General features: G+C 37.6%; 1 protein-coding gene across 5 annotated transcripts in view; it reads right to left on the reverse strand.

The window, feature by feature from the left end:
- Positions 1-17,760: 17,760 nt before the first annotated feature.
- CCDC171 (coiled-coil domain containing 171) overlaps positions 17,761-24,034 on the reverse strand; it is a 178,228-nt gene continuing 171,954 nt past the window's right edge. For all 5 annotated transcript variants that reach the window (XM_026718389.2, XM_087926588.1, XM_087926587.1 and 2 more), the window contains one exon: positions 17,761-19,583. In XM_026718389.2, coding sequence (XP_026574174.2) covers positions 19,374-19,583 — 210 coding nt within the window. In that variant the 3' untranslated portion in view covers positions 17,761-19,373. The remainder of the gene's footprint in view (positions 19,584-24,034) is intronic.

Below are 24,034 nucleotides of genomic sequence, written 5' to 3' on the forward strand. Positions count from 1 at the left end.
ATGCCGTAATTTCTTTCTTGAGAAAATTTCACCACACTTTTCCATCAAGCCTTACTATCTACTAATGTGATATGAAATTGAATAAATAAAATGAATAGGTAACTGTGGTCATCATGTTTGTATTGAGACGTGAAACCTGGAACCACACTGCTTGCAAAATGAGAATTTTTATTTAATTATGAGGTATGTTTAAATGATACAGTGGTTGGCATTAGGAGAGAGTATTGAAATGTTGAAAATAAGCAATGAAGGATTATGAGCTCATGTGAAAATGTGTATTAAGAGATATGATTGGTATTATTATCTTTGATTACACCAAACTGATGCCATACTGTTTATATATTGTTGTGTATGCGTAGATTGAAATTAAAAACTTGATTAAAAATAAAAAGTCTTACCATCTACCACCAGATTCCACCAATTATCTTATGGTGAGTAGCAAAGGATGAAATGAGAAGCTTCTTCTACACATTCTGCCAGATCAAGATTTTGTCATGTAGAACGGATTTCATGCTGCAATGCATTGAGGGAGAGAATCATTGTTTTTGTTGTTGCTGCTGCTGTATGCTGAGTCAGAGACATCACAATAAGGTTAGGGGCACTTTCTCTGTGCTTTTCTAGAGTGATCATTGACATGAGTGATCATGTCATTGTTAATTCGTTCTTCCTTTGACAAGCTTAATATGGCAACTGTGATTTCTTAACAGAACTAGCCCATAATTTTGCAAAATTATTGTGGACAAATTGAGTAATCCAAGGTCACAGTGAACCTCAACTCTGTTTTGATATTTGTTTTCAAACATGAAATCATTACAATGTATCCAACGGAGAAGTAATTAAAAGTCCAAATTGAGATCTGAGCCCACACTTCTCTACTCCAAGGGTCTCTAATCTTTTTGGACCAATAGATTTTGTTTGAATTTTGAAACATGTCGTGGATTTCTCAAGGGCATTTTTCTCAACGTTGTAAACTTGAAGGTGCAGACTTCCACCCAGAATACCCCAGCCAACATCTTCAAGTTGCCGCGGTTGAGACAAGCTGCTCTAAATTAGATGGTTGTCATGGAGAAAAAGTGACAAAGTCACTCACAAACCAACCATTTACTAGAAGAAAACTAGTTTCCCCTCCTTCCGCTTTCTGTAGTTGCCCAAGATGTTCCACTTATTTTTGCCTGTTTTTAGGTTAGTTAACCATCCAAATGCCTTTGGGGTCAGTATGAGACCCAGAGGTATTGTTGCAAATAAATATGATGCCTGAAACTGCAGCTTTGCTTTAAGACATGCTAGCATCTCATTCTTTTTAATTAAAAGAATCTAAAAATATTAATAGGATAAAATCAGACATGTCGGGCAGATACCAAGAGATCCATCAGATTATTCCTAGGAGTCTTAATATACAGTAGTACTTTAGGGATTGGAGATCTCCAGGTATTTTAGGCTTCAATTCCCATCCCTCATGAACAAAAAACGATTTAGAAGTTATAGACCAAAACATCTGCAAGCACCATATTTTTCACATCTAATTTTCATGTCTTACTTTCACAAGGTTGGCTATTTGATGGGCAGCCATGTTTTATATCACTGGTGGCTAGTGTTTTCTTGACCATCATTGCCATTGCTAGATTCTTTTGGCAATTATTGAAGTGCATCATACTCTGGGAAGGAAGGAAGGAAGGAAGGAAGGAAGGAAGGAAGGAAGGAAGGAAGGAAGGAAGGAAGGAAGGAAGGAAGGAAGGAAGGAAGGAGAAATAGAATAGAATAAACAGAGTTGGAAGGGACCTTGGAGGTCTGCTAGTCCAACCCTCTGCCTAGGCAGGAAACCCTACACCACTTCAGACAAATGGTTGTCCAACATCTTTTTAAAAACTTCCAGTGTTGGAGCATTCACAACTTCTGGAGGCAAGTTGTTCCACTGATCAATTGTTCTAACTATCAAGAAATTTCTCCTTAAGATTTAGATTGCTCCACTCCTTGATCAGTTTCCATCCATGGCTTCTTGTCCTGCCCTCAGGTGCTTTGGAGAATAGCTTGACTCCCTCTTCTTTGTGGAAGCCTCTGAGATATTGGAACACTGCTAACATGTCTCCCCTAGTCCTTTTTTTCCATGTGCAATTTTTTAAAAATAGACTGCTCTACATTCAAATAAAAGTTTGCAAAGGTAAGGAAGCAGCATCATACTACTTATGAAGTACCCTGATGAAGCTCACTCTCACCCATGTCATAAATGACTCCTTGGGTTATTTTTTTTTTAAATATTAATAACTCTGATAGGCCTGCTGTGGTTTCTTAATGAGTAAAGACAGACTTGCTTATCAACATGAGACAGTTCCGAGAAATTGCAACAAGTGGTGAAAATAAGTTGCTCTTATGTGGTAATGTCATGTCAAGGAGAGGCATTTTCCTATTACATTCCTGGGTGAGTCAGATTTTTTTTTTTAAAAAAAAAACTAATTATGAGTATCAGAGGACAGATGATCTTTTCAGTGCTGGCTTTTCAAGTCATTAGCAAAGAATTTCAAACCCATTATTAAAGAGCATTATGAATGAGCCTGTAAGGTTGTTGTTGTTGTTTTTTGAATGAAAAGGTGAGAAAAGATCAATTTGATATGTTGAAAATGGAAAATCTGTCAAGGAAAATTTGTGGGTGGGAGGTGGGCTTGATTAGTTGGGAAGAGAACAATGTCTTCCATGAAAGATATCGTATCATACTTAATAAATATACTATACTGTACTATACGGTACTGTACTGTACCGTACCATAATATTACACTACAATAACTACACTTCACTACACTATAATATAAAACGAAGTGTTACTGTTGCTACAAACAATTTGGCTCCACATATTATTCACACACAGAGAGAAAGTACTGCATATTTTCATTCAAAAAGCAAATAGGGACTGAACTTGTGTGAGGTGTAAGATAGTAGAAGAAAGTAGTTTAACCCTTCAGAATTTAAAGTTTAGATCCATCAACTTGAACCCTACTAATACCTGGAGCTTTTTTCCTGGTGCAAAGAGATGCTTGAGGACCCCCCCCCCCGCTTTTCTCCAGGTATAAATACTATAGAAGTAGAATTACTTCTTGTAGGCCATCTAATCCAACCCCCCTCCCTGCCCAAGTGGGAGACCCTACACCATTTCTGACAAATGGCAGTGCAATCTCTTCTTGAACGCTTCCAGTGATGAAGCTCCCACAACTTCTGAAGGCAAAAGCTGTTCCATTGGTTGATTATTCTATAGCATTCCTTTTCATGGTGTATCTACAGACAGGGGAGCATTATAAATTTGCTGACTTTTGCAATTTAGGAGATGTTCTCAATACAGGTATGATCCTGCTAGTGTTTCATCCCCCCTCCCACACACAAATTGGAACGGACTTATGAAACTGGCTATTTTAAAACTCTACTTGATCTGATTCCCGATTAGGTGTGTCCAGACATATTTTCGATGCTGTTGCCCGTTGCTTCAGTTTTTCTTCTGTATTTCCTTGTGCACAACAGACTTTAGGATGAAGCAGAGAATGAGGCACAAAGGGTTCTTCCAGATCTAAGGACTCTTGAATTGATCAATATTTTCTAAAGCTTTTATAGTATGCTGCCTGAAGAATTGCGGAAGTCCATATATCTTTTATATGCTGCCTGAGGAATTGTTGAAGTCTATATGTCTTAAAATAAATCTTGGTATTCTTTGAACCAGAAGTCTGAGCTTTAGTGATACAAACCAAGCTTTTTCTTTTCTAGAGAAAACTTTGTGAGATCGTGTTCAAATCACTTCTGGTGGACTTCAACCATTCTTACGTGAGTTGGACAACAGCTATCCAGGTAGAGAAAAACATGTTTCTACACAAATTTTTGAAGCATGATCTGCAGTTTAGATTTCACTTCTCCAATATAATACAACTCTTGTGGATCCTTGTTCCTTAGCAAGGTGTATTGTTTCCTCTCTTCTGCTTTGAGGAAGAGGAGGGGAAAAGGAGGGGAGATAATACAGCATACCACATTAACTTGACTGGAATCGATTGTCATTTCAATAGTCTTCTCCAACTGCCTCCATCAGTATCTCTTCTACCTGGTAGTTAAACATTAATGACTAGTTATAAAGAATTATGTTTGGGGTGTTGATTTTTCAGCCCCATCTCTTTCCCCATCCCCATACATTTAAAAATGTAACAAGCCTATGAGATTACAAACTTGTAGACAGAAATTATTTTCCCCCTCATCTTTATACAAGATCTAGCAAATACTGGATGTGTTTTCAGATACAATAGAAGCAGCTCAATAGTGGTTATTTCTCCGCTTTTTTAAAAAAAGCATATTAATTTGTTTTATTCAGATTCATATAGGATGACATTTGTCATGTACACATAGTTTTCTTCCTTTTGCTTTTATGTATCAGTTAGTTATTGCATTTTTTTCATTCTATCTTCTTTAAATCAACATTAAAATGTACTATAGTAATATTTAATATCACAGATACTCTAAATATGCTTTCAGTGTTGTTATTGGGCAACATCCTAAATGAACCATTTTTATTTTAATTTTTTTGTTTCTTTTCAATTAAAACATGGAATTAATATTTTGCAGAATTACTTTCTTTTTACAGTTGTATTAATGCAAGTAAATTTCATTGGCCTTTTGGTGAGTAATTTCAAAAATAAAATATTCTTGTATTTGAAAGGAAGTCAGTCTTAGATTCAAACTGTAAATCTCTCTTGAAAATCTAGTGAATTAAGGTCATGGAAAATAACATTCCGAATCAGTTGTTAACAAGAATATTCAGATATTTACATTTGAGTGAGTGTGACATATGTGGGTGAGATAAAATAACTTAAAAAAAACCCTCCACTATTTCACATAGTAATATCAGGATTGACAAAATCCCACCACAGTGATTTCTTTCCTAGTGTAATAGAAATCACCCTTGACTCTTTATAAAATCAGGATTGAATGCTGTGTAAAAACAAACAGGGTACTCTAAATGATTTGGAGAATGTTTTCCAGATGGCATCTTTGAATAAAGTCCAGTTGCCTCCTGAAAAAGCATCTTTGGGACAACAATGACTTGGATGACTGAGAATCTCTACAAATTTTCACCCATCTTAAAGTGGGTGAGGTTGACAAACCCTGCTCTGAAACATTTAAAAAAGCCACATTTCAAAAGTCATACATTATTGGTATGCTTACCAAAGGTATGCAGGCTTGCTTAACTTATTATGGATTGAAGGCAATTGGGCTATGAGAGCTTGTTTTATATATTTTATCAAGTAGCAGTACCTAGCCAACTTTGGACGATTCCAGTCAGCTCTGTTTAAGTAATGGGATAGAGGAATCACAGGAAATTCTTGCTAAATGGGCAAATCTTTAAAAAAAACCCCTCAAATGAAAGTAACAACAAACTTCTTTGTAATACTGTCAGGAAATCTATACAGATGCAGTCAGTAGGAATTGAGCTTGAGACTTCAAAATATCTTTGAACTCATTTCAGCATCACAGCATTGTTATACTGTTCTGTTGTTGATGGGTATATCCCACCTGGCCCAATATTGTAAATTAATTTACCGAGCGGTTACTCAGCCCATAAATAATCAGCAAAAGTTATGTCCATCTTTAAAATTAGTAGTACAGTTCTGAATTGAAGTGAAAAGGGTGTTCTTCAAAGCAGATCACAAAACACTTGATTTATATTGGTCCTCACATCCCTGGTGACCAAAGACCTTCAAATCAACTGCAGACTTTGTAGCTTCATACGAGTAAGTACATCAAGAAGACAATCTTGATGCATCTTTTCACTTTCGCTCAAGAGTACAAAAAATATTTTTGAATAGGGAGGCATGGATTGTATTGGCATTGGATCTCTGAAGAGCAATCAATCTAGAATCAATTCAAGAACCTGCAGATACAACTTATCTGTTCTTGTTCATTCACAACGATGGGAAAGGTTTAATTAATATAACATATATTGGTCAATGCTTTGCTTTTAAATCTTACCTTTACCTATTAAGTCGATCAATAAGTATTTTAATCTTTCTCCCCTTTCAAACATGTTTATTAGTCTCATAGAATAAGGACAGCAGATTTCACAATCATTAATTGCTCTTATCAGCCCTTTTGGTTTTCCAAACATCAGCAGTTTCTACAAAGGCTACTTTTATCTTCATGCTCAATTACGTTGCTCTTCTTCATCACTTAGCTCTGGAGGCACTTAGTAATAGATGAGAAGCAGGTCCATTAAGCCTAGTACAGCAACTGATTCAACAGCTGCAGTGAGAATTTTTTTCTGGATTGCAACAGTGAGAAGGTATAAAGCTGCCCCATCACAAATTTCTCTTTCTTTTGCATCCTCTTATTTGGATGGCACAAAGACAAATCTTGCTCTCTGTCAAAATGCCAATCTGCCATCACATTTCTCTCATGCGTAAGTAAGCTTTGGAGTTTGCAGAGAGTTGGAAAATCCAAAGCCATTGCTATGGCATAATTTGTGGATCTCATTCGTAATCCAAAATATGGGATGGCTGCTTAAGATTTCTACCTAAGATTATTGCAGAGCATTTACCAATAAGGACATCTGGTAAATTTCAGCAGGGGGCCAGAAAAGTTGCCTTTGTGTCTTCTAGCTGAGCAAAACTATAGCAAATACAGTATAACCGTTTATGGAAAAAAAATTTGGTATTGCTTAAAAGAAGCCTGCTGTATCATAAAGAGTCCAGGTGGTAACACAATGAAATATGTACATGGTGGATCTGGAGTGTAATAAAAAAAAACGGTAAAAATGAAACCAAGAATAATTTGGAGTTCTCAGTTCCAATTCCTGTTCAGCCCATTACACTTTCTAAGTGATCTTGGGCCAATCAATGTATTTCTCTCAGTCCAACCTACTTTTTCACATGTTGATTGTGAAGATACAACCCTGTCCTGGTTTCTTTGAAGTATGGAACACAAATGGGATCAATCACCCCACACCCCAGGTGGTACTTTCCAGGTGGTTTGGATTTTAGTTCCCAGAATACTCAGCCAACACATCTGGTGGGTGTCAGAGGAGACTGTGATAAATAGATATATCTACCTTTAAGTGAATATTATTTTATCCATTATTTGGCACATTATCTGTGGAACTTTAAATGCTGGCTACCCTCAAAAGTAAAAAGTTTTGAGGCAGAAATCAGGGACTCCTAATTTTTCTTGAAAAATAGCTGCTTCCCCTGATATTGTCAATATGAAAGAATATATAGATCAGAGATGATGCTTAATGGAGAATTGGAACATCTACTAGACAAGCCTCAGCAGGGGAAGTGTGCAAAATATTTTCACCAATCCTAAAGTAGAAGGGAGTCTCGTTTTTTGAGGTGGATAAAAGGAGATGCCACACTGCTGTCACAAAAGGGTCAACAATAATATATTTGCTTTGAAGTTATAAGTTGGGAGTTCAATATCGACAGATCAGTGGAAAGCTGTTACAACAATTCCCATCGCCCTTGGCTGTCTTCAGATTTAGTGGGATGGGTAGTTGAATGAAATGAAAAAAACGTAGGCATAAACCATGAATGGGGCTCAATCTCATTCACACAAGCTATAGAGCAGGGGTGTCCAACCTTTCACCTTCCCTGGGCCACATTAGAAGATGAAAATTTGGTTTGGGCCGCACATAAAATAAAATAACAGTAACGATACCTGATCATCCCCAAAAACCATAGAAAACATAGTTAACATATTAAATTTATTTGGAAATGAAGTTAGTGAGTTGTTTTTATTATTTATTATTAACTATTTATTAAAAATTATTTATTTTTTATCACGGTTTTTTTATCACAGTTTTTTTATCACAGTTTATTTTCCGGCCAAATTTTGCAGGGGGGAGGGGGGAGGAGAAAGCTTGCCCGCCTCACGCCTACCTCTCCTCCTGCAAATGGTCCGGCTGGATGAGGCAGGACTGGAAGGCAGAAGCAGCAGCAGCAGCGGCGGGGGCAGAAGCCTTCCCCCGCCACTGCTGCTGCTTCTGCCCCCGCCACCACTTCTTCCCCGCCACCGCTGCTGCTTCTGCCCCCGCTGCCGCTTCTGCCCCTGCCGCCACCCCGCCGCCGCTTCTTCCCCCGCCACCGCTGCTGCTTCTGCCCCCGCCGCCGCTGCCCCCGCCACTGCTCCTGCCCCTGCCGCCACCGCTTCTTCCCCGCCGTCGCCGCTTCTGCCCCCGCCGCCGCTTCTTCCCCGCCACTGCTGCTGCTTCTGCCCCCGCCGCCACTTCTGCCCCCGCCGCCACCCCCGCTGCCGCCGCTTCTTCCCCCGCCACCACCGCCGCTTCTGCCCCCGCCGCCACTCCCCCCGCCGCCGCTTCTGCCCCATCACCGCTAGCCTTTGCCGCTCGCCTGCGGGGCAGCGGCGGCGGGGCAGAAGCAGCAGCGGTGGGGGGAAGAAGCGGTGGCGGCAGGGGCAGAAGCGGCGGCGGAGGTGGTGGGAAGAAGCGGCAGCGGCGGGGGCAGAAGCGGTGGCGGGGGCAGAAGCAGCAGCGGGGGCGGGGGCAAAAGCGGTAGCGGTGCCGGCGGCGGCAACAGCAGGAGGTGGCACTCTGACAGCACCCACCTTTTCTCTTGCTGCTTGGCCTGGCACTCGCCTCACCCCCACCTCGCGCCTGCCTCTCCTCCTCCTCCTCCCTGGCTCTGGCACGAAGGTTGGGGTGGGCATTGGGCCGCATTACGAGGCGACCTGGGCCGCATGCGGCCCGTGGGCCGCGGGTTGGACAAGCCTGCTATAGAGTAAACTAGAATCTACATATCAATTTTGTTTTAATACCTGAAAATTGCGACTGTTTGGATATAACCAAGGGACACAAATCACAACTTGGCTTATAGTGTTCATGCTGTAGACTACTTTGGCTTTAATGGTTATTATATATCTGATCTTGCTTTTTAAAGAACTGTTAACTACAAGGTCAAGATGGAAGCAGATGAATAAACGTACATGAAACATGTTTATTTATATTCATTCTCGCTAAAGATGTTAGCTAACTTCTTATTAACTCTTGCTATGTGCAATTTCTCTTTCATATTAACTCCATCATCCTTGGCATGAAATCACCCCACAACTGTCTTGGGTCTGTTTTGGATGGGTTAAAAATAAGCAGGACAACAAGGGGGAACAGGGTTTCATTCTCAAAGAGTTCTGTTTCTCAACAGATAGCACTTTAATATTGCTAACAGCCCAGGTAGTTTCTTGCCAGCCTATTGACTGAGCTTTTTAGTATTTTTCTTAGTTTTAAGGACTGAGTCCAGATACAATAGTTTCTGCCAATATCTGACACTGCTTCTTGAAGTGTTTTCTTCAGTCTTCCCGATCTGTTTTTACTTTTAATATAATCTTTCTTTACACAGAATCTGGGTCGTTGTTCTATTTCTCTCTCTTGGAAATTCCAGACGCAGTGAATCACTTAACAGCAAGCTTCATCTCTGTCTCAGACATCTTTTGTGGTAAGATACATTCTTCAGGGTGTTCTTAGTTATTCCTGCCTGTGGTCATCTTTGTCCCATCGTGTTCAATCACTCCTCCTGGCTGTCCGACATCAATTCCTGCACATGTGGCTTCTTCCTTCAAAGGACATAGTCTACAGGCATATATATGCCAGTTTCAGCATAACTTCCAAGTCTACCACTGTACACCCTTCTGGCTGCATATGCTACTATTGATCAGTCGGCTGGCTAGCAGGAGATGGAGAAAGCTCAGAGGTTTCTGTCCCTTCCATAATAGTTGTGGGTCTATTTTACAGCATCTAATTTTAACCTAAACACCATCAATCAGAACAGGGCTGGAAGGGACCTTTGAGGTTTTCTAATCCAATCCTCCTGACCTGCACCATTTCACACTCTTCTTTAAAACCTCCAGTGATGAAGCACCCAAAACTTCTGAAGGCAAAGCTGTTCCACTGGTTATTTGTCCTCACTATTAGGAAGTTTCTCCTTAATTCCAGGTTGCTCTTCTCCTTGATTAGTTTCCGTCCATTGTTTCTTGTCCTGTCTTCTGGTTGTTTGGAAAATAAATTGACCCTCACCTCTTTGTGGCAACCTCCCAAATACTGGAATACTGCTATCATGTCTCCCTCGCTGTCCTTTTTTTCTCTAGACTAGCCAAACCCAAATCCTGCAGTCGTCCTTCATATGTTTTTGTCTCTAGGCCTTTAATTGTCTTAGTTGATTATCACTCGCCAAGGATTGAAATCCTCACCAAGGGGTGAGGAGTGGAATGATAAGGTTGCTGCTTCCCAACCTCTTAAAAATCTTTCTAGAGACAAACCTGGGAAGGAAGAATTTGTATTTTCCAGATTCTCCTCTGGGAGGTGTTTTTCCACAACCTGATTCAATTTAAAAGAAATGCATACCATAGGAAAGGAAAGACAGCAGACATAAAGGGAAGAAGATAACTAAATAGGAGTGAGTTGCAAAAATGAATTTCTGCAGCATCTGCTGTCTGGGGGAGTTTAATTTATGTCTACAAAGAAAGATCTTCTTAATTCTCTCTGTGCAGTCTTAGCCAGCATTGATGACATTATTGCCTTCCCTTTAAAATGTCTCTTTGGATGCAGAAAACTATCTGGAAAGAACTAAGTTTGTATTCTCCCAGTCTACATGTTGAACCAGAAGTCGTTGTTTAACTTTATATGAAAAAAGTTCTTGCAGGCCGACAATAGGAAGAACCTCTTCTTTCAGTGATTAAAAGAAACTTCCTTTCATGGGGTCCAGTACCAAAAGGAGAAGGGACCATCTCTTGCCCTTACAACTTACAAATCTTTATAATGGAATTCTTTATGGCTAGTAGAAAACCTTCAGACACTTTTTCAAATAACCCTAACAGTTTAATCTGTACCCTTCAAGGAGTCCTGCTGTGTCTATTAGATGAGAGAGAAACATTGCGATTGAAGCTGGAACAATCTCTAGCTTCAGGTTGGCCTGCTCTTAAAAAGTAGCAGAAGACGGGGAATTTTCTTTATAGAAAATGGTATTGCAGGGATCATGAACCTTCATTCTTTCTTAACTTAGACAGAAGCGTCTTTCTCGATGGGGACTCTTGGATGAAAATGCACACAAATCCTTTTTGCAGAATGAGATCTGCTAACATAGCCATTTAACTTTACTTATGTTGCAAAGCGGCAGCGTTGATTTTAATTTATAGCAAATAGATCAGGCTGGGCTTTTTTTGAAAGGTCTTATTCATCACTTCCTTTTAAAATTTACTCTTAGTGACAATCTCAAACCAGATCAGTCAGGGTGTTCTCCCTTAGGTTTTAAGTAATTTGTTTGGAATCTCAACAAATCTAATATCCCAACAGTAATGTTCATTGATCTCACTACCTTTTCCAGTGTGGGCACTAACCAATCAGTCACGTCTACATGCATAAACCCCGAATTTGCACGAATACTCAGAAAATAGTATGAAAGAATCAATGTTACTACAGAGAAAATCCTTTTCTGCCCATGAAAACATACGTACATCAAAATAGATTCAGAATTTCCCAGTTTCTTATATATCTCCAGGCTTGAGAATTGTTTGCTTTCTTTGTTGTTTTGATTGTGAGCTGTGTTGTTTTGTTCTTTCTTTAATCTGGTTGTGCACACCACCCAGTGTCGCTTTTGATGAGATGGGCGGCTATATAAAAATTGGATTAATAAATAAACAAATCAATCTTGTATATGTAAAAAGTTAATAGTAGAGATATGTTTTGGTTGTGTTGGTGTTGGTGCAGAAATGGCACAATGCAGAAAACGGTAGCCCTCCAGATGTTTTGAACTACAACAACACAGTGCTTCTGCACTGACCAGAGTTAGGAAGTGAGATTTTGATTCTTTGGAAGCTCCAAAGTTCTCCATTGATGAGAGATTGAAATATTGAAATAGGATTGAAATATGAAATAAGTGTTTGTTCTTTGAATTGGCACATCTCCATTCCAAAAAACTACTCACATCTCTTTGAGTTATACAGTTTCCCCATCTTAACTTTGAATAGTCTGTTTTCTTCCACAGTCTGAATTTTTTAAAAAGTTAAAGATCTTGGGTATCACTTGAATATATCTACTGTTTTGTACTCTCTGTTAGTTTTACCTAACACACATTTTTGTAAGCACAATTTCCTACAGGTTATCTGTATGTTGATCTTTCTTATATAAACGTTTTTTACCCTGGGTCACCTCCATTCCACTGTATGCAAGGTTGGGTCAACATTGCAAAATTTGGCTGGTGCCAATTAAAATATGAATTGGACAAATTTCTTCTCATATCTAGAAATTAAGAATTTGCAGCTAACAGGAACAATTTGTCCCGTAAACATTGCCACTGTTCAAAAGACACATTGAACTGAACAAAGGGAGAACAAACTGAACAAAGTTGAAGACTGAAGAGAGATAAAAAGGACTGTCTCACAATTGCTAAAAAGGTGTCTCTCCAACCTGTTTGGAACTTGAACATTGTTTTTAAATGAAAAGAGCAATATAATTTTAATCCAGAAAAATCTTGGGTGCCAGTGCTAAATTTCAATACATTATAAGAAGGGAGTTTGTAAAGAGTAGTGCCATGGCCTAGAACTAGAGCTTTTGCCTCACAGTCAGAAGGCTGTGAGTTCAATCCTAGGTAGAGAAAGATAGTTTTCTCTCTGGGCACAATGAGAATAAACCTGCTGAACAAAACTCTGCATTGGCGACAGGAAGGGCATCCGGCCAATAAACACGCTGCTAGTTCCATTCAGTTGCCCAGACTCAAGGGATTATGGGGTCACTAACAGATAACAAGGGAGTTTGAGACACACACATCTGCAAGGCAGAATCAGACCTACTAATGATTTACTTTCCCACATTTGGGGGAAACTACAAGTGTCAGTACAACCAGAATAAAATGGATGAACTTTGTGCTGTGAAAGCCATTTCATGATCATAGTATCACTTCTGCCATGATAGCATGTTGGGTTATCTCTCTTAGGAAACTGTGCAATACAATATTATTTCCTATTTTGGGGATTTGTTTTGCCTTGCTTGAGGGGTTGCAGGTGAGATGCTGGGCTTGTTGACCTGAAGGTTGGCAGTCCGAGACCCAAGTACCGCATGATAGGGTGAGCTCCTGTTCTTGTCCAGCCCCTGCCAACCTAGCAGTTTGCAAATGCAAGTAGATAAATAGGTATCACTTTGGTGGGAAGATAACAGTGTTCCGTGCACCTCAGCATATACACATTATGGAAAGTGTCTTTGGACAATGTGATAATAGTGATAAGCACCACCTCCTAGAGTTGGACAAGGCTGGGTAGGGGAAACCTTTATCTTTTGTTTAACCGTAGACCTTTATAACATAGTTGATTAAGACTGACACTTCCGATTTGGCTATCTAAACCAGCTCTCTTCAGACTGAATGCCCCATTCCCACAAATACACTCCCAGTAGCCATGCTGGCTTGAAAAGCTGATCATGCTGAACTCCACACATCTGGAGTCATGAGGTTAGAAGAGGCTGATACAAATCACCAAAATAATTTCCCTCTTGAAATGGTAGATAGTCCAGGAGAGGGGAGAGGGAACAGAACAGGTATTTTTTTAAAAAAAATCCTTGCATATTGTTTTCTATCTTTTAAGGCTGTTCTTTTCAGGCTTCTGAACACAATTCTGGAAACCCAATAGCTACATGAAGGCTGGAATCAACGGCTGCTTTGTCACAGTGTTCAGATAAAGGGCTGCCACTTCCTGATTTTTTACTTCTCTTAGTGCTGATTGCTGTCACTTCTGCATGCAGAAAATCCATACAGGAACAGAGGTCAAATGCCCTTTCTTTCTCTTCTTTTCCCCCCCCAGAATATCTGAAAGCACAGATAGTCTCTGTGATCCGGTTTCAGGAATCTCCCAGTTTTTTGTTTTTTTTTTAACTGTAGTGGATTATTGGGGAACCTGAAGGAACTCTTCACATAATCACATGTATCATTTTAAATAGCTTGGAAATCTGAAAAAATTGTTGTATTACCCAACAGAAGCTTCATTACGATGTTGACTAAAACATAATTATTAACAGACACTAATTCAAGCTACATTATCTTGGAATATATGACTTAAGAGACTTTAATCTTCATACATTTTAGTATACCTTCATTAATATGAAAATTACATTGCCTGAAAAGATAGCTACCATGTTTTGTTTTTTCTCTCGTTTGATTTATTCTCACTTGAACTTGTATTAAGTGTTACCGATTATGTGACATTGCAATAAAACTGTAGCTTGGTTGAAGAAAGCTCTATCATCAAATGAAGAATACAGAATGACTGCATTCTCACAAGTCAGCTGTTCTTTGATTATTGTTTATTAAACCACAAATGGCTGGATTTCCATTACCTGATATATTATAAATTTGGTTTTATAAATCACAGTGACTAGTTTCAAACAAAATCCAAACAAACCATGTTTTGACTATATTGATGCGTGAATTCATTGTCTCATATTTATTCAGAAATTTTGTTATCTACCATTTCAGCTTATCATTTTGTCTGAATTCAGAGACAATAATTGCATTCTTGCTTTGGGAAGTTACTAATTCTGTTCTTAATATGGTACTTATATTTGTTCCAGCCTTTTATTTATTGCTTGCACTCATCAAATCCACAACTGACATTTGAGACCTATTTAAGACAAAGTTGTTCAGTGTGATTCTATGAAAGCTAATTCAAAAATAAATTCTATTGACTTCAATGGGGCTTACTCGTGGGAAGATTAGAGGATGCCGCTCTCTTTTCCCAGCTGTGTATTCCTGATTTAAATAAAGGTGATGGAGATTTCGCAATCACCCTTGCCTGTTGGCAGATCATCTCATGATGATTTCTACAATTTATCATAATCAAATATAAATTGCTTTTAAAACCTGACAGGGAGAAGTTATTTCCTGTAAGAAAAAGACTTTTTAAAAAGTGCAGACCTAACCTAACAGGTATCACAAATACTAAAGATTTCCTTCAATTATCTATGTAGAAAATATAAACAAGCAAACACAAACTGAATGTTCTTCTAATACTTTAATTGCCTAATCCTATGCTTGCTTATTGAGAACTCTATTAGAAGTCGGTTGAGTGGGAGCTTATATCATCTAGGAGCCTACTGTATAAATGTGGAGCCAATTAGCTTCTTTAGAAGTTTCTTTGGATGCACACAAACTAATATGTCAATACAAATGTTTCATTCCTTCGTGGCTCCCTTTATTCAGTACATTCCCTTTATTCAGTACAAGAACAGTGTCATATATCAAAAATAAATGCCTTTCCTTTAGCAAGAAACTGTACTTCTGAAAAGCATGTGTGGAGCCCTAGTAAACAATGTAGATTAGGGGGGAAAAAGTATGCTAGCCATATGGCAAAAATACTGGTGAGTTTTGAAACTAAGCCTGGAAACAGAAATATATTCTTAGAATAAAAATTACTTTATTTCAAGCATTTGTGCTAAATGCAACCCACTGCATTGGTAAGATTGATAGAGGTATAAATATGATCAAATCTACTTCCTTAAAATGCTCTTCTCTTCTGCTTGCTTTCCTTCACCAGCCCCCAAATTTACAATTCACACGATGCTTATACGCTGCCATTACAGACAACAATAATAGTTTCTTTACTGTGTGTGTTCAGTAGAAAAAAGCTCCTTGAAATGCAAAACCTCTTAGGTTAAAATCGTATGTAGCCCTAACAACCTAAAAATTAAATAAAAGTGTAGAGAGGTTATTGTCAACTAAAATAGGGATGCTTATTTCAAAATATATTTTTTAAAAATATTCTGAAAATTCTAGTAAACATAACCTTATTACAATGATACCAGTTGGGCCACGCCATTGACGTAAAATAGATCCATGATATTAACTGATTTTATGGAAGCTGTGGCTGTTAAGGCTTCAAAAACATCTTCCATTACTTGTTTTCTAGTAGGCAGATAAACTGGATATAGAATGAGCTGAGACATTGGATATGGTTCTTATTCTAATTTCAATTATTATTCAAACTAAACTGGACTAACTTTTGGGGGGAGCGCGTTAAGTACCAATTTGAAAAACGAATCAACAACATTTGGGATTGCACTTCTACTTTTTATTAAGAAATACTAGCCAATCTTTTCCGTGTAAGAATCTTCCCAACCTATAGTGGGTCATCTTATGAAAAGTACTCCAATCTTTCATTATATTTAAGTTACAGCCTGCTTGAAAAACATACATGTTAAACTTCTTGAAGTGATACAGTACAGTTTTATGTGCCTTTACTGGTATGACCAATCAAGTACAGGTGGTCCTCGACTTGCGACCACAACTGAGCCCAAAATTTCTGTTGCTAAGTGAGACGTTTGTTAAGTGAATTTTGCCCCATTTTATTATCTTTCTTGCCATAGTTAAGTGCACAGAACTAAATATATACCCGTATTCATCTTGAAAGCATGGGGAGTGGGTGCATGTGAGGGAATGGACAGGATAAGTGTGATAGTGTAGGCTCTGCCACTTTTGCACATGCCCCTGATATCATAGTGGTAAAGCTGCAGGGCTTGTGTCATGCTGTTGTGACACTTGTGTTGTTATTTTGACCAAACTGTCAGATTCTGTGGACCTGAAGCCTCTGTCTGGCTGAATATTTTTCTGCGTAGGAAGACTTAGTGGTGAGTTCGTTTAATAATTTTATGTGCATTTTCTAACCACAGGGTTGATAAGTTCTGAGTATCATCACTGACCGTATAAACATCTAAGCATGCCGTGGATTAAAAAAAGTTTGATGATAGAATCGTGATTTCATTACATTAGGTGCAGTTATAATAATTAGCTTTCTAAATGTGGAGCTAATAAAGCTTGACATCTATACACACACAGAGACCCTCCTGAATGTTGAGATCAGAAAAGAGGAAAAATATTGGGACAGAGAATTTTATAGATGAATTCATGAGTACAGATGTATTTGGTATAAATAGCAAATATAAGCAGAAGTGTGCAAATGCTAATTTGGTAAGAAAGCATGGCTGTGAGTAGCAGGGAATAAAACAATGGGAACAAATTTTACTCTTGAGTATATACCGTTTCCTTGGGAAATGCTGCGATAAAAAGATCTAAGATTGCTGGTGTCATATCTACTCTGTGGTGTAGCTGTAACTACTTCCAGAGAATATTAGCTGTGATCACCTTGCTTTGTAAACTCTCTGTTTAAAAATATTACATTTATCTATACACTCTACATCTATCTGTAACACTCCTTATGAATTTCCAGTGCTCTGTAAAAAAAGGCAAATCAGATCTGTTCCAATTCTCCAACAACCAATAAGGTATAAATTATTATGTTGATTTTAATCTCAAACTGTGACTTATTATACAGCTGATAAGCAAATCTTATCAGACTTCCATCTTATACCTTTAAAAAAAAAACCTTAAGTGTGTACTGTAATTAAGAAAATGAAAAACAGCACAAAACAAAGCATGCTAAAATTCCATATGGAAAAGATAAGCAATCTCTGATTGGAATAATACATATTACTTTTTCTGATTTTTCTATGGGTAGAAATAGTCAGAAAGAGGAAAAATATTTCCTTAAATAGTCCAAAGATAACATGCTATGAAGAGAGATCTTAAAAAAAAACAACACTATTTGCTCATTTTTTAAATGAACACAGTTACAACGCCAGGCACGAAAGCCCTCTTGAAATCTTAAAATAAGAAATACTTGAAAAATTTCCAAGTTCTACCAAGTGGCTTTGGAATTACCAGTCAGGAATTTACATGATTTTACTGATAGTGGTAGGTGTATTACGTATGCAAATTTATTGTCTTCTGGGATGATAGGACAAAAGACAAACGTTAGCAGTCAGGTTTACAAAATCAAACCCTACTCTTATCAAAGCATGAGAAATTGCAAAATTCCACCAAGCACAATGTTATTTTTCTAATGTATCTCTGATCTATAATGAGAAGCAATCTAAGGTATAGATTTTGCATTCAATAACCCTGTCAAAAACTACATCACACATCAAATGTTAATGGCGCTGGGGAGTTGGGGTGATTAATACCATAACAAATGGTATATATTACAAAATTTCTTTTGTTCTTTCCTCACAATGATGCATACGGCCAGAATTTAACCTTTAAGGGTTAAAGAGTTTAATCAATGTCAATGTCTGATCTTCTGAAGGCAATAAAGAACAGACTGTCTAGCGATACCCAACAGAATATCACTTTGTCAAGCCACAAAGCGCCCAAAAGCTTGTCAAGTAAGTTACCAGAAACCTCTTTGTGGTTAGAACTCAGCTCCTTCCTGCTTGACCTATTATTTGATATTTGACCACTTGGTTGCAAGACACTTGCTCTTTCCAGCTGAAATGTCACTGGGGCGTCTTGTCAGCTCTTGGCCTGACATACAATTTTACTTTTGTGTGCTACAAGGCAGAAAATGCAGGGCAATGGCCTTGCTTTACATTCTGTCAGCATCAAAAGATGGGCGTCACTCTTGGGTCCTACCAACAACAACAACAACAACAACAAAGAAAGGAGCTTATTTTGAAGGTCAGAGCAGCCATTACTCTAAAATCTTGAAATTCAGGATTAAATTTATTACCGGGCGATGCTGGCTTGAGAACTACCCTTACGAAAGCACATAAACACAGACCCTCTCCAAATCTCCCTACAACAGTTGTTTCTACTTCCTGATCAAATGCCGACTTGATAAAAAAAAAAAAAGAGGGGCCGTTAGGGACCGGATTCTGCACTTAACTTGTTCAAATGGGCAAGTGGTATCATGTAGCTTTACAAGGCGCAACCTGACCTTCTCACATTGACCAGGAGTGACATAATTGTGCAGGAGGAGAAGCAGTCACATCATTTCTGTTTTGCACAACCTGCTTAAAGTTTGCAACTAAATGCTTGTCTTCAGTTGAGCTGACAAGAGAGAAGAGAGGGCTCACTGAACCATGGCAGGGCTGCCATGAAATGACAGGAATCATTGGCATACATTTCAAATAGCTCTCTCAATCCTATTAAAGTATTGCAGCCCTGTTTTAAAATAGACAAGTATGAAACAACTTTGATAGATAGAGAATAAAATGGCTTATTGATTTTTTTTTTTAAGTCTGAGGAAAATTACCCCAAATGTGTCATTCTTTAACATTTAAAAATATATTACATAAAAATGAGCTACCACGGTAAATAAAAGTTTTTTTTTTTTAAATGACCCTTCCACTATGCTGGGCATGGGATGTGCAGTATATGCAAACATCGGCCCCCTCCTTCCTCCCACGAAGAATGTAAAATTAATGCCATAGAAATGCATAGAGAGCAAACTTCAATTCAAAGGCTAAAAACCATCCTAATAAAATCGGACTTTAATTAATTCTCTTTCAGCTGCTTTACAAAATGACTAGAATTCTAGCATCCATTTGGCATTGCTCTTTTGGCAGACATGACATGTAGGTTTGAAGGAAAGGAGGATGAAATTGGAGGTCCATTATGTGCCAAGGTAAAAGGCAGATCATAATCTGATTCGGACTTCAGTGGCAAAAACCCTGGAAGACAGCCTTGATCTAGCTGGGGTAAAGAACTTGACACAGTATGGATGCTTGAAGCGTTTCGTGAATCCTGGGGGGAAAAAAAATAAAGACAACAAAAACATTTTCCTTTAATTAGTTCATAAAAACAGTAGATATTATCTCTAGAGAGTATAGTCCTTGTTTAGCAGTTGCCTCATTTAGCCATTGTTTATAATTAAGATGGTGATAAAATGTAACTTTACAGTCAACCTTCTTGAGTTTGTAAAGCAAAGGAAAAGTGAAGTATGATGGTAAGCATGGACTGTGGTTTCATTTAGTGACCAAATTGCTGATCCCAATTGTGGTTGCTAAATGTGGACTACTGGAAATATGCATAACTTTAAGCCCCAGTGATTTCAAAGGGATATAAGTATACTCTATGTATCTATTGACTGTTCCCATTAATAACAACTTTCTAAAAGGGCAATTGGTTCTTTGGCTTATACGATGCTTTGATTACATATATTCTTTTTAAATATTTGAATATAGTTACAAAATTTGCCGTCATGCACTGGTTTACCTCTGCACATCTGGTTACCTGGATTACTTACATTTAAAGTAAGACTTACAAACAATAAATAAAAACAGAAGTGTTTACCAAACCCTTTTTGAGAAAAGGTGGCGGAAATAGTTGTGAGTTTTAAATACTTACCAGTTTTACCTTTCTTTGTCTAGAACATTTTAAAAGTTGCCAATAACCATCTTTTGCTTTCCACAAGGACTGATAAACTAAGAGTCCGTGCATAGTAAAAGAAAGGACTTGCAAACGGAATTCTTGTTTAGAAATTTCTAGTAAAATTCAGGCAAAATTTTCCAGATTGTATATTTACACTCTTCGAATATAGCAAGGGTTAAGTGACTTTTTAAAAAGGCTGTACCCAACCTTACTGGTGGTGGTGGTGGTGGTGGCAAAAAGAAAACTTTTCCTATCCTAGCTCCTCACATGCACAAATGAAGGTTTGCCCGCCACTTCCATGGCCCAGTTCCCAACGGGAGGTGGACCGGAACCAGTCTGTGGGCCAGGGGTTGGGGACCCCGTTTTAAAACATATAATCTCAGTCAAATATATACACACACAAGACTCTAAAATAGACCAGTAACAATGCACTATTGTCAAAATGCGATGGCTTACATTTGGTGGACTTAATAAATAAATACATAAATAAATACATAAATAAATAAAAATAAAGTTGTTAGCTATAAGGTCGTATTTGGAATTCTGCTACTGTGAATTCTGGGTTGTTTTTTTCTTCCCATTGCTATTACTGTTACTGGGAAGATGGGGAAAATCAATGGCTCTATACATCACATAGTTCAGCAATTTTCTTTGATATTGGCTCTTTGATTTTGTGGTATTATACAAGGTCATCTTGGAGCTGGCTAAAAAGCTGGGTAAAAACCTTTAAGACCCACCCATATGGCAGCAAATTTAAAAGGTCATCCCCAGGAGATATTTTAAAAGTAGTCCTACTTTCAGTTCTGCAACGATTCCAAAGAAAATGAATTTGTAGACAAAATAGGAACATGCAGTCTTCAGGACAGGTGGCTTTTAGGCTAACAGTGCTTAGTTTTGCCTCTCTCATCGAAGTCAGTTATTTGCACATTTGTTCCAAAGGTGCTTTTTTTTCAGGAGGCAACTAGACTTTTTTATTTTTTTTCTTTGAAGACATTTCGCTTCTTATCCAAGAAGCTTCTTCAGCTCCTTTGGGACAACCATGACTTGGATGACTGAGAATCTCTACAGACCATTTGCACATTTATTATTCAAATCAGCAAGTTATATACATTTGTGTGAATACTTAAGCACAATATCAGAGAAACAATTAAAAAAAATAAAAGATTGGGATGTTTTCATTTCCTTCGAACAAAGGATGAGCTTCTGTACAAATGTGTGCTGTATTTTAAATGGTGCTGCAGAATGACGATCAAGCTAAATGTCTTGCTTAAGTAAATGACACCAATAAATGGTAGAAGCTAAAGGTCAGCTAAATGTGCATGTTTGTTGGCACTATTGTCTCTTCAAATCAACCTGCTTATCATCCTCCAGGTTAAAGGACATTTTGGGGCTCACATTTTTTTTACTCCTCAAAAACAAGACTTTAAAAAAAGAAAAAGAAATGGAAAAACTTCCGGTTTGAGCTTCTTCGACGACAGACTGAAACCTCGTCTCTCCAAGGCTTTGATCCGTGCTCGTTACTGGAGCACCCCGAGCCGGCTGGTTTCAGGGCTAAGCCACGCCGTAGAGGTGGTGAAGAGGGGGGAGACTGCCTTCAGGGTTGAAGAGAGCCGCATCTCTCCTCCCCAGCTGGCCATTACTCCCTTTCCCAAAGGCAGTTGTAGCGGTGGTCAGAAATGGCCACCACAAAGAAGAACTCGACCGGAAAAGAATGTGCAGGAGGAAGATAAGAAGACCGGGTCAAATAAGGTACCCTGGAATTTAAACTTAACAACATTGTTCCCAAAGAAGATTTTGAAGCTGCGAAGGAGAGAGAGAAGGGAAAGGATTAGGTTTTTTTTCTTCTCTTCCTTATATTGACAACTAAGAGACTTAAGCAAGAAACTGAAAAAAAAATCCACTTTGATATTAATAGGCATCTAAGCTGAAAATAAAAGTCAAAGGGATAAATAAAGATTTCTGGACATTTAAAAGTTTTTAAAAGCTGAAAAGGAGAAAAAAAAAGAATAGAAGGGCAGGATCTGGAAAAATGGAGGAGACTGCCTGGAATTAAGGAATGGAACTGTAATTAAAATGAACTTACAGTGAAATTTTAACAAGATTGCTCAAGGATACATTTTAATGGAAACTTGGTAACAAAATAATAGAACCCCAGGAAGAGAAAGTGGAAAAAAAGAAGCAAGTAGAAACAGCCTTGGATTATTGGATTATTACTTGGTGATTTTTGGTTTTTGCATCTAGATGACTAAAATTAACTGGGTGGTTGTTTAAAGGTTTTAAAAATGGTATCACTCTTAGAAGAACTGAAAATGGAATTTTAAAAATGGAAAGAAGATGGACAAGAAGGGAGAGGTTCTTTTGGCTTCGTGTTTCAATTCTTAGAAATGGAGATCTGGAACTATGAGAAGCAACAAGAAACGCTTGCAGAACAAGAAGATTGGGACAAAGAAGAAGCCATCTTTAATGATCAAATAATTTTAAGTGGGGGAGGAAGAAAAGGGGAGAAAGAGAGTGAAAGGTTTAAGATTAGAAAAAACAACCAAAAAGAAGAACAATTTGAAAGATAAGTATAACATTAGAAAGCAACAGAAGAGGGGATTACAGATGAGAGAGTTAGAAGTAGAGAGATGAGGGGGTAAAAAGGGGGGGGGGAGAAGAAGAGGGGGAAGAAGGCAAGGAAAAGAAGTTGTAAAAGACAGAAACAAGAAATGGAGAAACAGGGGAAAGATATAAGGATTGTAACCATAAGTTTGTTTAGAGATAATGGGTGAAAATTTAATTGTAAAAGGGATTCTGCAACGGTACATAAGATAGCTTTGTTATATTACAAATAGAAATAACTTTAGAAAATATGATGATGGATAAAATATTTATTGTAATGCAGTGGGATGTTTGTTAATAAATAAATGAATTAAAATGATTGAGAGAATTAAAAGGGAACATTTTTAATTATTAGTAATGATTTATAAAAATATAAGTGAGAAATATGGGGAAAAAAAGAATTAATTATGGAAAGTTTATAAGTGTTCCCAAGGAAGTATGATATTCAATTGAAAAGAAATGTTAAAGATGTTAAGATTTTAATGCATATTAGTGATGGAACTGAATTGGAATGGAATGTGTTTTATTTATATATTTATATATATAATTTTTTTCTTTTTAAGAATATAGTGTCTATTTTAAGAATGTACCAAGCAGAATTCGATTGGAAGTTATGTATTATATTGAATGCTATAATCTTAAAGCTATACACTGAAGCTTAAATAAGAGCTTGAATGGATAAAATTAAAGGATATAAAGGTGTCATACTCTAATTGGTAACTACAGAGAAAAATTTGCTTAATAAGAAAAGATAATGTGAAATTGTAACAGGACAGACAAAAGTATAAATATAATGATTTGAATTGAGATAATTAAAACAAAGTTGAGAAAATTAGAAGAAGGGGAAAACTATGTAGAAAATATAAAATGGTAATAAGATATGGAATAGAATATAAAAATGAGCATGAAATTGAGTTTTGTGTCTGTATGAAGAAGTGATAACTTGGGACCATGCTATTTTCAAAAAAGATGTTTTATTTGTATTTTGATTTTTGTGAAAACCCAAATAAAATCTTCAAAAAGAAAAAAAAAGAAAAAGAAATGAAAAAGAGAAGAAAAGGAGGGAGTACACACACAAAAAACCCAACAACCTCAAAAGTCCAAAGAAGGGGAGAGGTTAAAAAAAAAAATCAGGTTTCCTTGGGGAGCCACGCTCAGCAAAAGTATGAAACATAATGATTGGCAGCTAGTCAATAGAAATTGAAAAGGCTTCAACATTTGGT

The sequence above is a fragment of the Pseudonaja textilis genome, chromosome 2 (assembly GCF_049901715.1).
Source record: "Pseudonaja textilis isolate UNSWEBS1 chromosome 2, rPseTex1.2, whole genome shotgun sequence".
Classification (NCBI taxonomy): Eukaryota; Metazoa; Chordata; class Lepidosauria; order Squamata; family Elapidae; genus Pseudonaja; species Pseudonaja textilis.